The following is a 16956-nucleotide window of genomic DNA, read 5'->3' as shown; positions in this document are numbered from 1 at the left end:
CATGACAGATGGAGAGACCTACAGCTAGACAAGAGCAAGAGTGACACTTCAGTTCACGCTCAGCAGAAGTCTTCCTTCTACATTAGTACAGGGCTATTCAGCCGGGCATGCTGATACAGCTTATTTCCACTGTGGTGGAGACCCACAAACTATCCTCAAGGCACACACACACAAAGCAAACTAATGACAAACACATGATGCCAAAGGGACAATAATGCAACTTCAATCAATCCTTCATGTATCGTGATATATAAAAGAGTTTTAAAAGTAATTTATAGTTTTCAAAATGCAATCAAACCAGCTGATTTGGAAAGTTCACTGAACATCATACAAAAGCAGAGAAATCTGTGCAGCATGCAATCTATTCTCTAAAGATACCCCTCTGTACTTACCCATTATAAAAGCCATTTAATTTGATTCTATTGCATGAATAATTGATAGACGGCCGACCGTTTCTTAATTCCTTTAAGCGGTTTAATCCTTTGTGTCCTGCGCTCCTCTTTAGCGGTGGACCATGTGAACTCTCTCTCAGCCCGCTGGCCCAGTCGATGACTGTTGTTCAGTGCCTTTGGTTTAACTGAACAGCAGCTATATTTGTTTTATTCTAATGTGCCCTCGTGTGGAATCAATACAAAATGACTTCTGAACATACATCCTAAAAACAATATCATCTGTTGTGGTGGGAATCGAATGGACATGCAGTGAGAGTGAATTTACTCCACTAAAACTTGATATTAAAACCTGCTTGTATGCATACTGCTGACCTCTTTATAAACTTGAAATGAGGAATGGGATAAGCAGCAATACACAATCCAATCAAGCCAGAAAATGCAATCAAAAAGTGAATTAAATTCAAAATAAAATAAAATATAAATATGAAATTAAGATGCTTCCTTGCGGATTTCAGAAGTCTGCTATATAGACTGTATTTTGAATGCATGCATGCAACATATTTGCACACTGTCCTCCTAACTACAGCTATATGAGACAGACCTTATATAATAATGCTCTGATACAGTCATACACTGTCTAATACAGTCATTATACTGCACTCATTTGACTAGACACACTTTTGCTCTTACTGCTGTCATGTTTAAAGTTGTTAAGAAAATTTTCATGCACCAAAATCCAATTATTTCAATGGCAATCCATGCAATTGGGAAATTCTTATGGGTATACACTTCCACCATCAGATTTCACAACAGGTTCAAGTTAGTCATACAATTTGTCACACTGATCAAAAGAAATAGCTGTGTGATCATGAACAATAGCCCTTTTGCTTGTGATATTTTGCTAAAATGCCTATACACTTTTTGGCAACATCCAAACGGCAACTGAACCTCACAATTTTAATACTTTTTGGTATTGAATGAATAATATTTAGGTAGCAGCTATTCAAAAGACGCTATATAGTGCTGGATACCATGTGCACCATATGTAAAGAGATACAAATAGCATCATATTCACACTAAGTGCAAATACTGATCGATGATTTTCATGCAATGTGGAAACAGAAATCATATGCTGTTTGCACTAAGGGTAAATTAGCTGAGAAGTGGAGGACAGATTAAGTGAAAAAAGCCTTTGGTTGGCAATTTGATACACATAGGATGTATTTAATATAAGATGCAACAAACCAAATATATAACATAAGGATTTAACATTTTTCATTTTTGTCAGCAGATACAAGGTCAGGCTTTGATTCTGGCTATTTGCATTGATTTATTTATTTCATTTTTGACCTTAGATCATGGTGTGATGGTTTATGCATTCACGTCGCCCCAATTACTGTCAACATTACTGCTGCATATATCGGACAGGTAAAGTATGACTACCAAGCTGGAGGCATCCAGACTGTTTACTCTGCTATTCTCCATCTCTGTCAGATGAAACTAGAGCTCACACCCAGAGGCCTTCGCAGGCTTTCCTGTCCACTCTGCTTATAGCCAAATTAAAGCCCCTTCAGGGTCAGGCTGGGTGATCTACACAGCTATGCTACACTAAAGGAATAATTCACCCAAAAATGCAAATTTGGTTATCATTTACTCATTTACTCATGTCATTCCAAACCTGTATGACTTTCTTTCTTGGGTGAACATATTTTTCCTTACAACAAAAGTGCATGGGGACAAGCCATCACTCATTTCCATTCAATGGAAAACTGCAGCTTGGACATTCTGCTAGATAACAAGGATATTACAAAATCATTTATAATACAAGCATCTAAGTTACTCAGCTGTCAGTAAAGCTGATAGAGCTGGTCTCAAAGTTTTAGAAACATACAAAAAACAGCTAAAAATGGTAACAAATGGTGAAAAGATATGAAAAGAAACTGCTGACAAATTAAAAATGTTCCTATAAATTTACACACCACCTGCCAGGCAGCACTGCATTACAATAGCTCTGCTATTATTACTAACAATACACCTCTATGATAGTCATTATACCTAAATATATTCACTACATAACTGTGAATGAAATCTGTATTATCAAATAACCTGCACTGAAGTGAGAAAAAAATCTTTATTTTTTAATGATTTAAAGGCTGTGTGAAATCTTTTTCATAGGATGTGGAGAAACTTGCTATTATTTTTGTGTTAGTGGTGCAGAAATAACACTTTACCTTAAAAGCATGTGAATTTTCATTTCACCAAAGAATGAAATGATTGATTGTAACAAATTGATTCACATTTTATTTGATACTTGGTGTCAATGGGACTTCGAATGACAGAGTGATAAAAGTATTGCTATGTGTTTCTAAATCGCTTTCGATAAAAGGGTTGCTAAATTACTAAATGTAAATAATAATAATAATAATATTAATAATAATACATACAACAGGATTAACACAACAATATAACATTCATTTTAATGTAATGTTATCCAACACTCATGATTACAAAGCAGTTATGTGTATCTATAGATATTTTTTGTGTCTATAGTTATAGTGTGTCTATAGATATTCATAAATGTATGAGTAATTGTGTGATACAACAAAAAAGTAACACTCCGTGTAAAAGACATAAGTATGAGGAAACAGACCACTTTGAAAAATTCACAAAAAAATAAAATAATCAGAAATAGGAAGCAGTGGCAAGACAGCTGCTCTCTGGGCGGTCTTGTTTAAGGGACTTTGATAACAAGTTCTCTGCATGCTGTAACAGACGTCACGGTCACTTTCTTCTGAACAAATCTGTGTCCTTTATAGCTTTGACTGCCATGTAATAATTATTCATAATCTGAACTCGGTTCACTATCATAATAGAATCAGCTTTTTCAAATGCAATCTGTCAGTCTGACAAATTATGCTGTGAAATCAGTCTTAATGTCTTAATCAGATACAGTATCTTAAACACACCATCAAAGAGGAGTAAAGAAACCATCTCCAATTATAATATTGGCCAAATATCGCATGCTATTGCAACATAGAGTATTATCTGCAAGTTCAAACACAATGGATGACTGAAAATTAAAGTGCACGGTTCTAAAACTATTATCACACATCAGTAGCTGAAACATCTGCAAACGTTCCAGTCTGTCGTTCTCCAGGACTTACTGTAGCATTTTTAGGTGAGGACAAAGTGCCTAGCTTTAGGGGCCTTCCTCCTTCAACAGGCTGAGATGAAGAGGAGAACAGTGTGTTTCATGCGTTCATTGTTCCGTGCAAGTATTTGAATAATGAATGTTTGAGGGTGTCCATGTGAGAGCAGCACGTGTGCATCCTAAAGTGTGTTGCTGTATCACAAATGAAGCTTATGTGAGTTTTGGAAGAGCCAAAGACAAGCTCAAAGGCATGCCTGTAGTTACTGTTTGTGTGTTCTTGTGTGTGCATCTCGCTCAGCAAGCAGAATGGCACACGGCGGGCAGCGTCAAGCTCGACATGACCTACTTCGCCATAAATCAGAGATTACCCCACTCAAGTCGACGCAACATTTCAAACACACTCCCACACACGCTCAAACACATATGCAGAGCCAGACGCCATCGTGTCCTCTGGGTGAACTACGAAAACTGACTGAAAACTTCTCAAACAGCGTCTGAGGAACGGCGGGAGAGAAAAACAGAGCGTCAACCTCACCAGGAAGTTCCTGAAGTGGCCACAAAAGTTTCCCAATGAATTCAAAGTCCCCTCAAGGCTATTCTGTTCACTCAGCAGTCATCTCGGTAACACTCCAGACAACTACTTTCTATGTAAACAGTAGAAATCTCTGAAAATTCTGCCTGAATTATAGATTTAACTCAGCAATAAAATCTGAAAAGATTGATTTATAGCTTCCTAAGCTCAAATCACACTACAAACCTTTAATTTCAAGAGTTATCATGCATTTAAAGAAAGCATATTTGTTTAAAAATAGTGACTGGCTCTTTTGACTGAAAGGCATGACTTATACACCTATGATTTCCCCCTCTTTGTATGTCTCTGGTAATAATTCCGCTGTAAAACTAGCAGAACTTCATCTACTTAATAAAAGCTTATGATTTTGATGGAGGTTAATCCAAATCTGTGTCTTATCGCTGCACAAAGATTAAAAAGGGAAAGAAATTACTCAAAATATAATTAGGATTTTAAAGCTCAGGATAAAGGGCGGAGAAAAAAATGAAGCAACAGGGAGTTGAGCGGAACAGAGGATGTGAAAGAGAGACGACTGATAGAAAAGAGCGTGAAAAGCAAAGTGAAAAGCATGGAAATGTTAAGAGGGTTTTCTCACACAAAGCGTCAAAGATGTGCGTTCAAAACACCACTGCTCATATTAAAGGATTGCATAATGTATAAAAACTGGGGAAAATAACAGCTTGCTGGATTTGAAGATGAGGATGCAATGTAAATGACGGGGAAAAAAATGGTTTATTTGTAATTATCTTCACCTTTCCCTTGCCTATCTCTCTTTCGTTCTCTCACATCCTTCCTTTCTTGTCGCAGCCAAACCTGTTGGAGCTGTCAACACCTGCTTTCCATTAAATGGATCGCACCCCAATTAACACTTCATCAGAAAAACTGCAGTACCTTGAGCTTGATCAGTCTGCGTGCAAGATGCAAGTACTGTTGTATGAAATAACAGGCTCTTCATTTTCTAGTGGTCTATTGGGTTGTTTAAACTTGTGTGTGTATGTGTGTTTAACCACAGAAAAGAATAATTACAAATGAATCCATGCAATAAGATTAAATGAAGCAAATGTAGACTTTTGCTTTGGATTTCCATTCCCAGATTTGTCTCAGACTCTCAACATAAAATACTATAAAATTTCTTCAAATCCTTCTATCCCCATTAATCTTACCTTAAATCTTACTTAAATTCTTACCATATAAACATTTTCTAAATAGTTCTATATGAATCATAAAAATAGTATTTCATTTTTATTTGTCTTAAGCATTCAGACACAGCAACAGATCATCCAGTGATGTGAGTTTGGGGCGGGGCTACTGTTTGTCTGACCAATGACAGAAGAGTGTTTCAGTGTCACTTTGAGCTAGTAAAGCTAGTAAATCACTCTGATGCTAGTAAACCTGAATTAAAGCTAAACATGAGTTAGATCACTCTTTTCAAGCTTCGAAAGGGCAACTTCTGAACAGTATTTTTCAGGGTACTCACAGGGCACAGCTCTCAAGTAGAGGTTTTCTCGGATCACCTGCTGGAGTTGACTGTCCATTGAACCTGGTGTGAAACATTTGCTCAGGTATAACCTTAGATCCTTGCATAGAGTTGAGCCTGGGAAAAGGACAGGAAAATAATTAGAAAGTGAAAGTTTGACAAGTGACCAAAAAGAGACATTCTGACTTAACACATACAGTAAGAATATCCCATACATTAACATTTACAAATGAGACAATGTGCTTACCCAACTCGAAATCTGCAATTCAAAAAAACTGAAGAGCTTGCGAAAATAAACACACACAGAGATACATTCTGCCCAGTCCCAGGAGGCAGTATTGATTAACCTTTGTAGATATTAGAGGTGTTTCTAATCAATCAAATGAAGCCAGGGTTGTTCTGCCTTCTGGCTAGAACTGCAAAGAAATGCTATCGAAGACTACAATGAATTCACACGTTTATGGTCAGTATAATGGCGTATTGCGCTAGGTAGAAACACATTCAGGTTATAATCAAGTGTGTGCCTTACAGAGACATTCTCCCACACACATACACAGCCTTGGATTAAAGTGAAAAATGTCACACACACAGTCTTGGCATGGCTGCCCAGTGCTCCACTCAACATGGCTGATCTCTTTATTTCATCTGCTGTGGTTTATGGTCTCTGATGACAGGCCACTTGGCTGTTATAGATGAACAGAGTGCCTCTCAAACCCATCAAAATGACAGACCCACCCCCACCCCACCTCTCTTAGCAATAAAACACAGCTCACAGTTCTCATAAAGGAACATAAGCCCTGAAACCACATGAGCGCAGACACACGCACACGCAGCATATAGGTATGACCGCTAGGTTATTACAGGAGGACGCGACTGCTGGCCTGCTGCTCTCTCTGAACTCCGTCTACTTCATTCAGCCAAATTAGTGTGGACTGCATTCAGTCAGGGATCTGTACTAATTACATCAACGCGTAACTAGTCCTGCATCGTTTGTGCTATGAACATGAATTGTACCTCAAATCATGTAGCTTGTTACTTTTCTAAACGTTAAGAGGATTTCTGACTGCTGGAACATACAAAAAGCAAAAAATACAACAATCACATAGCAATGCACCAAACACTATTCAGAACACCTTAGTAACCACATAGCAATGATCTGGCAACAACCCACAACACACTAGCAACCCCTAACTGCATAAAAAAACATTATAGGGATAGTTCAAAAATGAAAACTGTGTCATTAATTACTCACTCCTATGTCGTCCCAAACCCATAAGACCTTCGCTCATCTTCCGGACACAAATTAAGATATTTTTAATGAGATCCGAGAACTTTTTGATCATGCATAGACAGCAACGCAACAGACATGTCATTAAAATGTAAGTGTTTTTTTTCACACAAAAAGCATTCTCGTAGCTTCATAAAATTAGGGTTGAACCACTGATGGATATGGACTATTGTAACAATGTCCTTACTATCTTTTTTGGCCTTGAATGTGTTAGTTGTGTTGGCCATAAAGCTCTAAGATTTCATTAAAAAATTACATTAAAATAAATAAATAAATAAATTATATATATATATATATATATATATATATATATATATATATATATATATATATATATATATATATATATATATATATATATATATATATATATATATACACCTCAGCAACAATGACCTGGCAACCTTTTAGAACAACCTTGAAAAACCAAAACAAACCATATCCTAGCAACCACACAGCAACACATTAATCATCTTATCTAAAACACCATAGAAGCCATCAAGAATACAGTGGAAACCACATAGCAACTTATCAAAAACACTAGAAAGCTTAAATCAACCAACAAAAATACTGTTCGACTGTAAAAACACATTAAATGCCACTCAGAACAGCTCAGCAGCCATATTGCATTTATCTGGCAACGAGGGATACATTTCCCAAAATCATCGTTAGCTAACTAGGTTCGTAAATTACATTGAACTCTACTGTTAACACAAGAACTTGCAAGCACACAAACTTGCTTTTGGGGGAACGCATCCCAGAACACATCACACATCATGGTGCCAAATCACTCAAAATTTCTTCTTCAAATATAACATTAAGTTTATTCATTTATCATCCAGTATAGCAATCCAATAAATTGCAGAAGTGCAAAATCAACATGAAATACTGGAAATGAAACAGGACTAAATGAAGCAAATCCTCAGGCGTTCACTATGATCAATTCCACTGTTTGAAAGACAGAGTTGCTTTTAAAAAGACTTGGATGTATTTCAGCAGGGACAGTACATATTGATCTTTTTTTAAAATAGAAGTGCCAGAATTAGCACAAAGCTCCTCTTTTCTGTGGCCACTGCATTTATATAGGATACACAGGCAGATCAAAGGAGGATATTAATAACAGAGCAGTATGCGTAAGTCTGTGTTTCTAGGTCTATGAGATATTCTCATCACCTAATGCAACATATGACAGTGAATTATAACATTACTGACGAAGCTCAATTTAATACTCTGCAGTTAATAGTTGGAGGTGTTAGAGGTGTGAGAACAGCAGAGACAGAGAGAGAGACAGAGAGAGAGAGATAGAGAGAGAGAGAGAGAGAGAGAGAGAGGGGAGAGGGGGATGCAGAGGACTCAGGTTGCTCATCAATCTAATAGAGGACGGAGGAGGTCATGGTCAGGTGTGACAAACTGGTTGACAAAAAAAACATCATGCCATGACACCTTGTGATAAATATCAGCGCCACCTACGGGTGACATACAACCCATGCGACATCAATACCGCAATCCTGTAACCAGGAACCAAACTCTTTATATGAACAGTTAACAAAGATGGATTTTGTTCTGCTTCAGGAAACCTTTGTTTTTTTTTTTTTTTGCTGTGGGAGATTGTCATACAGTTATGACATTAAGAAGCCTTGATATAGTTATATATCATATATATAGACAATGTGTCAATTTGCACTACTGTTCATCATAATGGGGTCAGTAGGATTTTTGAATGTGTTTTAAAGGTCCCGTTCTTCGTGATCCCATGTTTTAAACTTTAGTTAGTGTGTAATGTTGTTGTTAGAGTATAAATAATATCTGTAAAATTCTAAAGCTCAAAGTTCAATGCCAAGCGAGATATTTTATTTAACAGAATTCGCCTACATCGAAAGACCAGTTTGGACTACATCCCTCTAGTTCCTGCAGTAATGACGTCACTAAAACAGTTTTTTGACTAACCTCCGCCCACATGAAAACACAAAGAGGGGGCGTGGTCTTGTTGCGCTCCGACGGAGAAGAGGAAGAGCTGTGTTTGTGTTTGTCGCCATGTCGTCGAAACGCTGTTATTTTCATCTCTGAGTCCAATCATCTTTTTGGGGGGCTTCCCAGGGATGCTGTACTTGGAGATTAATTGTTACAATTTATGTTTAACTCGGTTCCATAAAATATTATAATCCACATGTAAAACTATGTGCAGCACATTTTGCTGAGGACAGCTTCCTCAATCTCAATCAGTTTAATGCCGGATTTGCACAAAGATTATTCTTGAAAGATGGAGCAGTTTCCACTTTGTCTGGAGAAGGCGTTGTTTATGGACCACAACCGGTAAGTGTATTTTATTATTTAAGTTGGTGCGTTTAACAGTTTCTGTAACTTATTACACAGAGGGCAACGCTGTTTAGCTTGTTAACTAGATGGTTTAAGTTGATGTACAAAAATTAGTAGTCACTTTTGATCTAGATATTAACAAGGATCACTAACGGCGATAAGAAACACCATATATATATATAACATATAGTATATATATATTGTGACGAGTCAGCTGCCTCCTCCCTGATTATCACCGGCACCCCGTCCTAAATCGCCGCCCTTCACCAGGCTCCCGACTGGAGTGGGTGTGTGAGAGGAGGGGCGCTGGACGAGTCAGGGCTGGCGGCGTGTGATGGGGCACACCTGAAGGAAGTGGAGCCTCATTACCGCCGCTGTTTAAAAGCCCAACGCGCCTCTCCTCAGGAGACCGGTCTCTTCCCCGTGCATGCACACTGGTGTCCTCGTGGGTCCAGGAAGGGTGCGTTGAGGGACTCCCGCGCCACCAAGACGTGAGCTGCCGGACCCGCGATCCGGATGGGAACCGCACCCGTATACACGGCCGACGGGCCAGGATGCCGGGCCGTCCATCCCCTACCAGCGCCGCGGCCAACGAGAGAGACGCGGCCGCTAGGAGAAGCCGCCGCCCCTCGCGCCCCGGACCAAGGAGGGGAGCGCGTGCGGCCGCCGGACTCCGCCCCTTGCCTGGACCCTTCCTTGATGAACACTGCCCGACCTACACAAATCCCGCAGCACGACGAGGACACCAGATTCCCTGTTATTTTGGACACTTTCCCCCTTTGGCCACTTTTATTCCCTGTTATTTTATGATTTCTGTTAATAAAAGCCTCTCCGAGGCCTGACGCCACGCCCACTGTGTCTGTCTTGTGCTCCTCTCGTGACACTGGTGGAGAATGCGGGCAAGGCGGAGCCTAGACAGCGCAGTTGGGAAACGTCTGGTGACGTCACTCCCTCTCGCTTGCAAACGTTCATGAGAACCCGGACTGGGACGGAGGAAAACCGGGGACAGCCTCCCAGCCACAAAAGGGTAAGTGACTTCTGTTATCGTCATTTTGCCCTGTGGTTGGTTGAGGCTGTCACTAAAACCCGGTTTCTCTGTCCCTGTTCCGGCGCGCTGCGAGAGGGAGGACCGCCCGGAGAGGAATCCCTGCCCACTCCGACCGTTTGGAGTCTGGTTGAGGATGGTAGCACTCCCGTGTGGGTGGCGCCCTGGTGACGGGGATGTCGCTTGGGAGGGGGAATGTGACGAGTCAGCTGCCTCCTCCCTGATTATCACCGGCACCCCGTCCTAAATCGCCGCCCTTCACCAGGCTCCCGACTGGAGTGGGTGTGTGAGAGGAGGGGCGCTGGACGAGTCAGGGCTGGCGGCGTGTGATGGGGCACACCTGAAGGAAGTGGAGCCTCATTACCGCCGCTGTTTAAAAGCCCAACGCGCCTCTCCTCAGGAGACCGGTCTCTTCCCCGTGCATGCACACTGGTGTCCTCGTGGGTCCAGGAAGGGTGCGTTGAGGGACTCCCGCGCCACCAAGACGTGAGCTGCCGGACCCGCGATCCGGATGGGAACCGCACCCGTATACACGGCCGACGGGCCAGGATGCCGGGCCGTCCATCCCCTACCAGCGCCGCGGCCAACGAGAGAGACGCGGCCGCTAGGAGAAGCCGCCGCCCCTCGCGCCCCGGACCAAGGAGGGGAGCGCGTGCGGCCGCCGGACTCCGCCCCTTGCCTGGACCCTTCCTTGATGAACACTGCCCGACCTACACAAATCCCGCAGCACGACGAGGACACCAGATTCCCTGTTATTTTGGACACTTTCCCCCTTTGGCCACTTTTATTCCCTGTTATTTTATGATTTCTGTTAATAAAAGCCTCTCCGAGGCCTGACGCCACGCCCACTGTGTCTGTCTTGTGCTCCTCTCGTGACAATATATATATATATATATATATATATATATATATATATATATATATATATATATATATATATAGAATATGACATATTTTCAGTTGTCTCACACTTTTTTGTCATGTATATAATTCCATATATAATTCCACATGTGTTAATTCATAGTTTTGATGCCTTCAGTGTGAATCTACAATTTTCATAGTCATGAAAATGAAGAAAACTCTTTGAATGAGAAGGTGTGTCTAAACTTTTGGTCTGTACTGTATATATATATATATATAGAGAGAGAGAGAGAGAGAGAGAGAGAGAGAACAAAAATCATGTTCAGCCCAGACCTTTCAGACTGTATGGTCCCAACATTACCTGGAGACACTGTCTTGATGCGGATTGGATGGGGGCAGGAGTTTAAGAGCCCACGTACATCTCCTAAAGTCAGGCCCAAAACAGGAGTTCCACCAATTTCTAAGATGACATCGCCAACTGTGATCCCTCCCCCTGGTGCCGCGGTGACGAATGGGAACTCTCCATAATCAGCCCCGCCTCCGATGGCAATTCCCAAATCTCCAGAGCTGCCCACTAGCGGTACGAAGGTCTCCTGCACTTTAGAGCGCCAGTGCAGCTTCTTTACTGCAACCTTAGACATGGCCAACGAACTGACAGAGAAACACAGAGAGAGGGGGATATAGACACAGATTAAATTCATGTCAGTAGGGACTAAACATAGAAAATCTAATGCAAACGGTTCAGTGTATTGGTATATGTTCAGTGCTTGTACATGTAGGTTTTAAAAGACTAGTAATTACTGAATATTCATTTTTGCATGAACTATTTCCTTCTTAAATCTGGCTGAGATGGAGGAGATGGATCAGAGAGGGCAGGAGGTCAATGGGTGCCTAAACAACAAGAGTGTGCCCTCATTTCTATGTGTGCTGTAAGGAGCCTCCAGACAAATCAACAGATGCAGTCTCAGTGGGAGGCACAATGAACACAAACCTGCTTCATCGAAACAGGTGGAGGAGCTCTTCAAGGCAAACATGCCACTTGAAGCAACCCCTCAACTAAAAATATTTCACTGCAGACTAGACATGCTTTAAAATTTATAAATTATTAAATGCTATCATATCGGTTAGCAAATAATCAAACTGTTTATTCTTTAGAAATGTTATTCTTCTCGCAATTCAAAGCTTACATCTCTAAATGTCTAGTTTATCTCACCATTCAGTATTTTTTTCACCAAGAAATAAAACATTTGGTAATCTAATCCAACGATTCAGATATTTCTTTCTCAGAATTGCAATTTTATATCTTGCAACTGCAAATTATAAACTCATATTTGTGTGTTAACAACTAACAAATGACTTTTTTCTGAGTTATATCTCAGAATTGTGAGAAAAAAGTGACAACTGACTACTTTTATTTTTTAGACAGTGAAACAAGCTTTCAGACATAAAAGCATCTGCTAAATGAAAAAAACATTAACACAAATGTAAATTTAAGACAAAATATTTAGGTTAAGCATGAATTTAAAAAAAACTGACTTCATACAGTCTTTGCAAAAATTGCTTAGAAAAGAAACATTACTTCTTAGCAGAATTTGTGCACAGATGCCTCTTTATTTGATATCATTTTATCTAATGCAATAAAATTAATACATTTTTCCATGTGGCTTAAGTGCCTAAATACTATTTTGGGCCACTACACTGTGTTTTTTCAACAGAATCCTCCAAAACGGTCCTACTGGGAGCTGGGCTCTAGGCTGCATATACAAAATTACTATTGCATAACGTAAACACAAAGATTACTGAAATGATGGTTTACAGCTGTATTATTATAATGATATTTCTGTTCTTTGTGTAAACTCTTCATGCAATGTTGCATTTTTTTTAATTCTCATGCAATAATTAAATTAAAATCAATTACCACGTGCAAAATGAAAAGTTAAATTAGCTATGTGGTTGTTTGGAAATAGTAAAATATGCTTTTAAAGTTTGAGTTTTGTAGCAGTTTTATTTTTTCATGTTTAATTCATTGTTATTTGCCTTTTTTTTATTGTTTGTCCAATTTACTAACCATTTCAGACTGAAAATGTTTCTGTATTAAGGTTTTTTTTTTTTTGTACAATAAGCTCCTTCTCACATTATAAGGATGAGAACAATCCATTTATATAGTAAATATAGGCCATAAAACAAATGAACTTCATCCAATCTAACTTGGAAACATTTGCAGTATCAAATTCAAAGGAGTTTCAGCTTTCTTTAGTAAGATTCAAGTGGGCAGATCTGATGTAGGGGTGACAGAGCATGATTTTAAGAGACTGCGATTTTTAAATCTCACAGCTTGAACATGAAGAGATGCCCCACTAAGTGACAGTTGGCCGGGCTCGCGTGAGGGGCAGGTGCAGTCTGAGCGAGAGAGCCTTGAGACATGACAGTATTGGAGCAGCGCTGTCATTGCCTCGCCGGCCCCGTCCAATCTCTTACTCGGGAGCGACTTTAAAGCAGCAGTGATGTGTAGGTGTCCGGCGAGAAACAGATAGGGGAAAGAGAGAGATAACCAGAGAGCGAGATCAGGACGGGACAGATGGCGAGGGAGCATGAGGGGCTGACAGAATGAAGGAATGAACGTAAGAGGAATGCGAGGAGTCGGGTCACGGAGGAAAACGCCGAGGTAGGTTAGTTAGAGGACTGATGCCAGATAGAGCAGGAGATAGTGGGAGACAAGAGAGGATAAGGATTAGATAAGATGGGGGAAAATATGTCTCTGACAGCCAAAGGGGATAAAGCAGATCAAGCGGTCAATATGAAAAAAGAGCAAGACTATGGGACACAAAAGTGCAAACACCTCAGAAGTGTCAAAGTCGTTATTGAATTGGGTGAATTCTATAGGATTTCAGCAAAACATGTGTGCGGCATTCTTTAACGTTGAAAACAAAAATGCTGTTGCCAGTGCCGCTGCTAGCCATTTTGGTGCTCTAAGCATAATTCCTTTATGATGCCCCCCACCCCGACCCAGAGAAAGAAAAAAAATAAACGTTTGTTATTGCCAGTTTAACTTTTTATTACCAAAAATAACTCAATACCAGTAACACACAATAGCAGCATCACAGTATAAAACTTAAGAACACTAAAAAGAGAAAGAAAATCTTCACAGCTTTGCCGACTTTGTAAACAGTCAACAGAATAACAAAATAAAAAAAATATCAAAATAATCCAGACTTTTTTTTTGCAAATTCAATGTCACTTTGAATAAATTAAATTAAATAATCATCAATAAGTACTAGGGCTGTCACTTTTGTGAAAAAATCATTTTTGATTTTTAAGACATAAGTGTTCATTGAATCGATTGTAAAATCGATTTTCCATGTCTTAAAAAAAGGCGTTTCCTTTTTCAACTTCAATAAACGGACGAACGTAAAGAGAGAGCTGGAAACACTCAAGTCAGCAATATTTCTTATTTATTGGCATGAAGTTTTGTGCAGAATAACAAAAATATATGTGCAGAGGGGACGGCTGCCATAACAAAATAAAAATATCACTGCAGGCTTCAACCCGGCAGCATTTATGATTTAGGCAATCTCCAAGATTATTTTAAATAATGATTTAATCCATTTCAAACAACGGTTAAAAAAAAAGAAACTTCAAATGGACTTGAGAACAGGCCATGTGTGTGTTTTTTTTTTTTTTTTTAACGTAACTGACACTTAGGCTAGGCGGCACTAGGCAGGCATAATGAAATGCGCAAAAAACTAGGGCCATTACAAATTTATTGGACAGAAAAACAAGTCAATCAAAATTTTCGGGTTCCAGAGAAGAGCGATTTTTATTCACTATATGTCCAGCTGTTGAGAAGACACGCTCCGACCACACTGATGTCCCAGGACACTCAGGTAGGATACAGCTGCGCAAGGTGGGGGTATTACTGCCACCACAAAAGCCGGTCGCTATCAGCTTGCAATGGTCCTTTTCATAACTCAGAATCTCTTGTAACTGGATGCGTGAATGAGGAGAATTCGCGTCTACCGTGCCGCGGGACCTCCAGACGCGTGGAAACACGTCTTTAAATTGTAAGTTATAATAACATAGTTTGCTAATGCTAACATTAACGTCAGCAAGTTCGAGGTGCATTACAAATAGCAGCAGCACGCACATGCAGCACACTTCCCGTACTTTCTAGACTAGACCGGACTGGACTAGAGCAATTATTAAATATCTTTCTTGTTCCCCCTTTTTTGTTACATATACATGGCTAAAATGTGCCTAATATTTCTATAGGCTAATGAAATAATACCGGCATTTAAAAAAAAAAATCATTAGGCTATTTTTGGTGCCCCCTCAGCACTTGGTGCCCTACGCACAGTGCGTGATGCGCGTGGTGGGAGCGGCGGTGCTGGCTGTGGCGCCCAAACCCCCTCACGAAAAGAAGAAAGCCTCTGTGTTTACAACTGTGATGACGAGCAGGGTCAACTAAACATTGGAGTTTCAAAAGTATGTGAAATAGAATGTTTAACATACATCCGAGAGTTTTACACACAAGTCTGTTTTTGTGGAGTCATTTCAACGCCCCAAATGTGATGCTGAATGAAACGAACTGTGATTGGGTGTTTGACATATGGCGATCATATGGCCTCATGGAGATGGCCAAAGAATGCTGCTATGAATTCCAGACCTTCAGCCGTCAGTCTTGTGGTCTGGCTACACAAGACTACTCTTTATGTTACTTATATAGATGGATTGAAGGAGATATTATTATATTGCAGATCATAGGTTTAATTATTTGGCGTGTGCTTTTCACTTGGTCGATAATTCAATTGTTAAAAAAAAATTTAACAAATAGTTACCAATCACCTAACGACCCTAGCAACCAATTAACCACACAGAACACCATAGAAACCATCTACCAACCACCCATAACACCCAAGAAACAGCCGAGTACCCACACAGAATCCTCTATCAGCCAATTAACCACCTAGAACATCCTAGAAACCTAGGAACCACTCATGACAACATAGAAACCACCCTGTAACGATGTAGCAACCAAGTAACCATTTAGCATCCACCCAGTAATGCCCTACCAGCCAATCATCCATCTACCTCGTCTGCATGCAGGGGCCAGTTGCATAAACTGTTTAAACTGACTTGTTAGTCATCTTATTTTTTTTCTTCAAGACTCGACATAAAAGTTCTTAAGACACAGTGTTAAAATGGTGGCTAAGTTTATGCAACTGGCCCCAGAAGGCCCTAGCAACCAACCAACAATGCCCTAGCAACTAAGCACCTTGGGGTGGGTGATGTACTGGTAGACACGATTAACCAGTAGAAGTTTTTTTTTAGGTTCGTATTGTTTTTTTGTGATTGACTGGTGATAAAAATTATGAAATTTCTATGATATCAAACATTTGATATCATAAAGACTTATTTTAAGCAAAAATAACTACATTTTGATATATATCGTTACCCTGAAAAAAATACTCATATCGTGATATAAGATTTTTGTCATATTGCTCAACCCTACAAGCACCTACACAAAAATACTCTAGCAACAATATGGCAACCACTTAACCACACAGAACACCCCTAGAAACCATCTTATATCCACCCATAGTTTTAGATTCTGACCAAACTTGGTATGTGTTATTACAATCATGACCTGAGGGCAAATGAGTAGTTTCAGCACAGTGCCACCTACTGGTCAGAAGATACATAAAAATGGGCATTTCTGCTTATAACTTCTGACCAGTTTGTCCAAAAATAAGATTTAGTCTCGTTAGACGATATACTGGCATACCAAATTAAACTGTTCTCATAGCTAGGCCTAACTGGTGTTCATCTGGTTTAGCTGGTCAGCAAGTTGGTCCCCT

At 39.9% G+C, this 16956-nt stretch overlaps 1 protein-coding gene across 3 annotated transcripts in view; it reads right to left on the bottom strand.

Moving 5' to 3' along the window:
- Positions 1-16956, bottom strand: part of LOC127963268 (membrane-associated guanylate kinase, WW and PDZ domain-containing protein 2) — a 66623-nt gene that overhangs the window by 35702 nt on the left and 13965 nt on the right. For all 3 annotated transcript variants that reach the window (XM_052563085.1, XM_052563086.1, XM_052563087.1), the window contains exons 2-3: positions 11463-11752; positions 5592-5708 (exon numbers count right to left, since the gene is read on the bottom strand). In XM_052563085.1, coding sequence (XP_052419045.1) covers positions 5592-5708; positions 11463-11742 — 397 coding nt within the window. In that variant the 5' untranslated portion in view covers positions 11743-11752. The remainder of the gene's footprint in view (positions 1-5591; positions 5709-11462; positions 11753-16956) is intronic.

Source organism: Carassius gibelio, chromosome B8 (assembly GCF_023724105.1).
Source record: "Carassius gibelio isolate Cgi1373 ecotype wild population from Czech Republic chromosome B8, carGib1.2-hapl.c, whole genome shotgun sequence".
Classification (NCBI taxonomy): Eukaryota; Metazoa; Chordata; class Actinopteri; order Cypriniformes; family Cyprinidae; genus Carassius; species Carassius gibelio.
The sequence above is the reverse complement of the archived record's forward strand: the minus strand, read 5'-3'. Positions and strand labels throughout refer to the sequence as shown.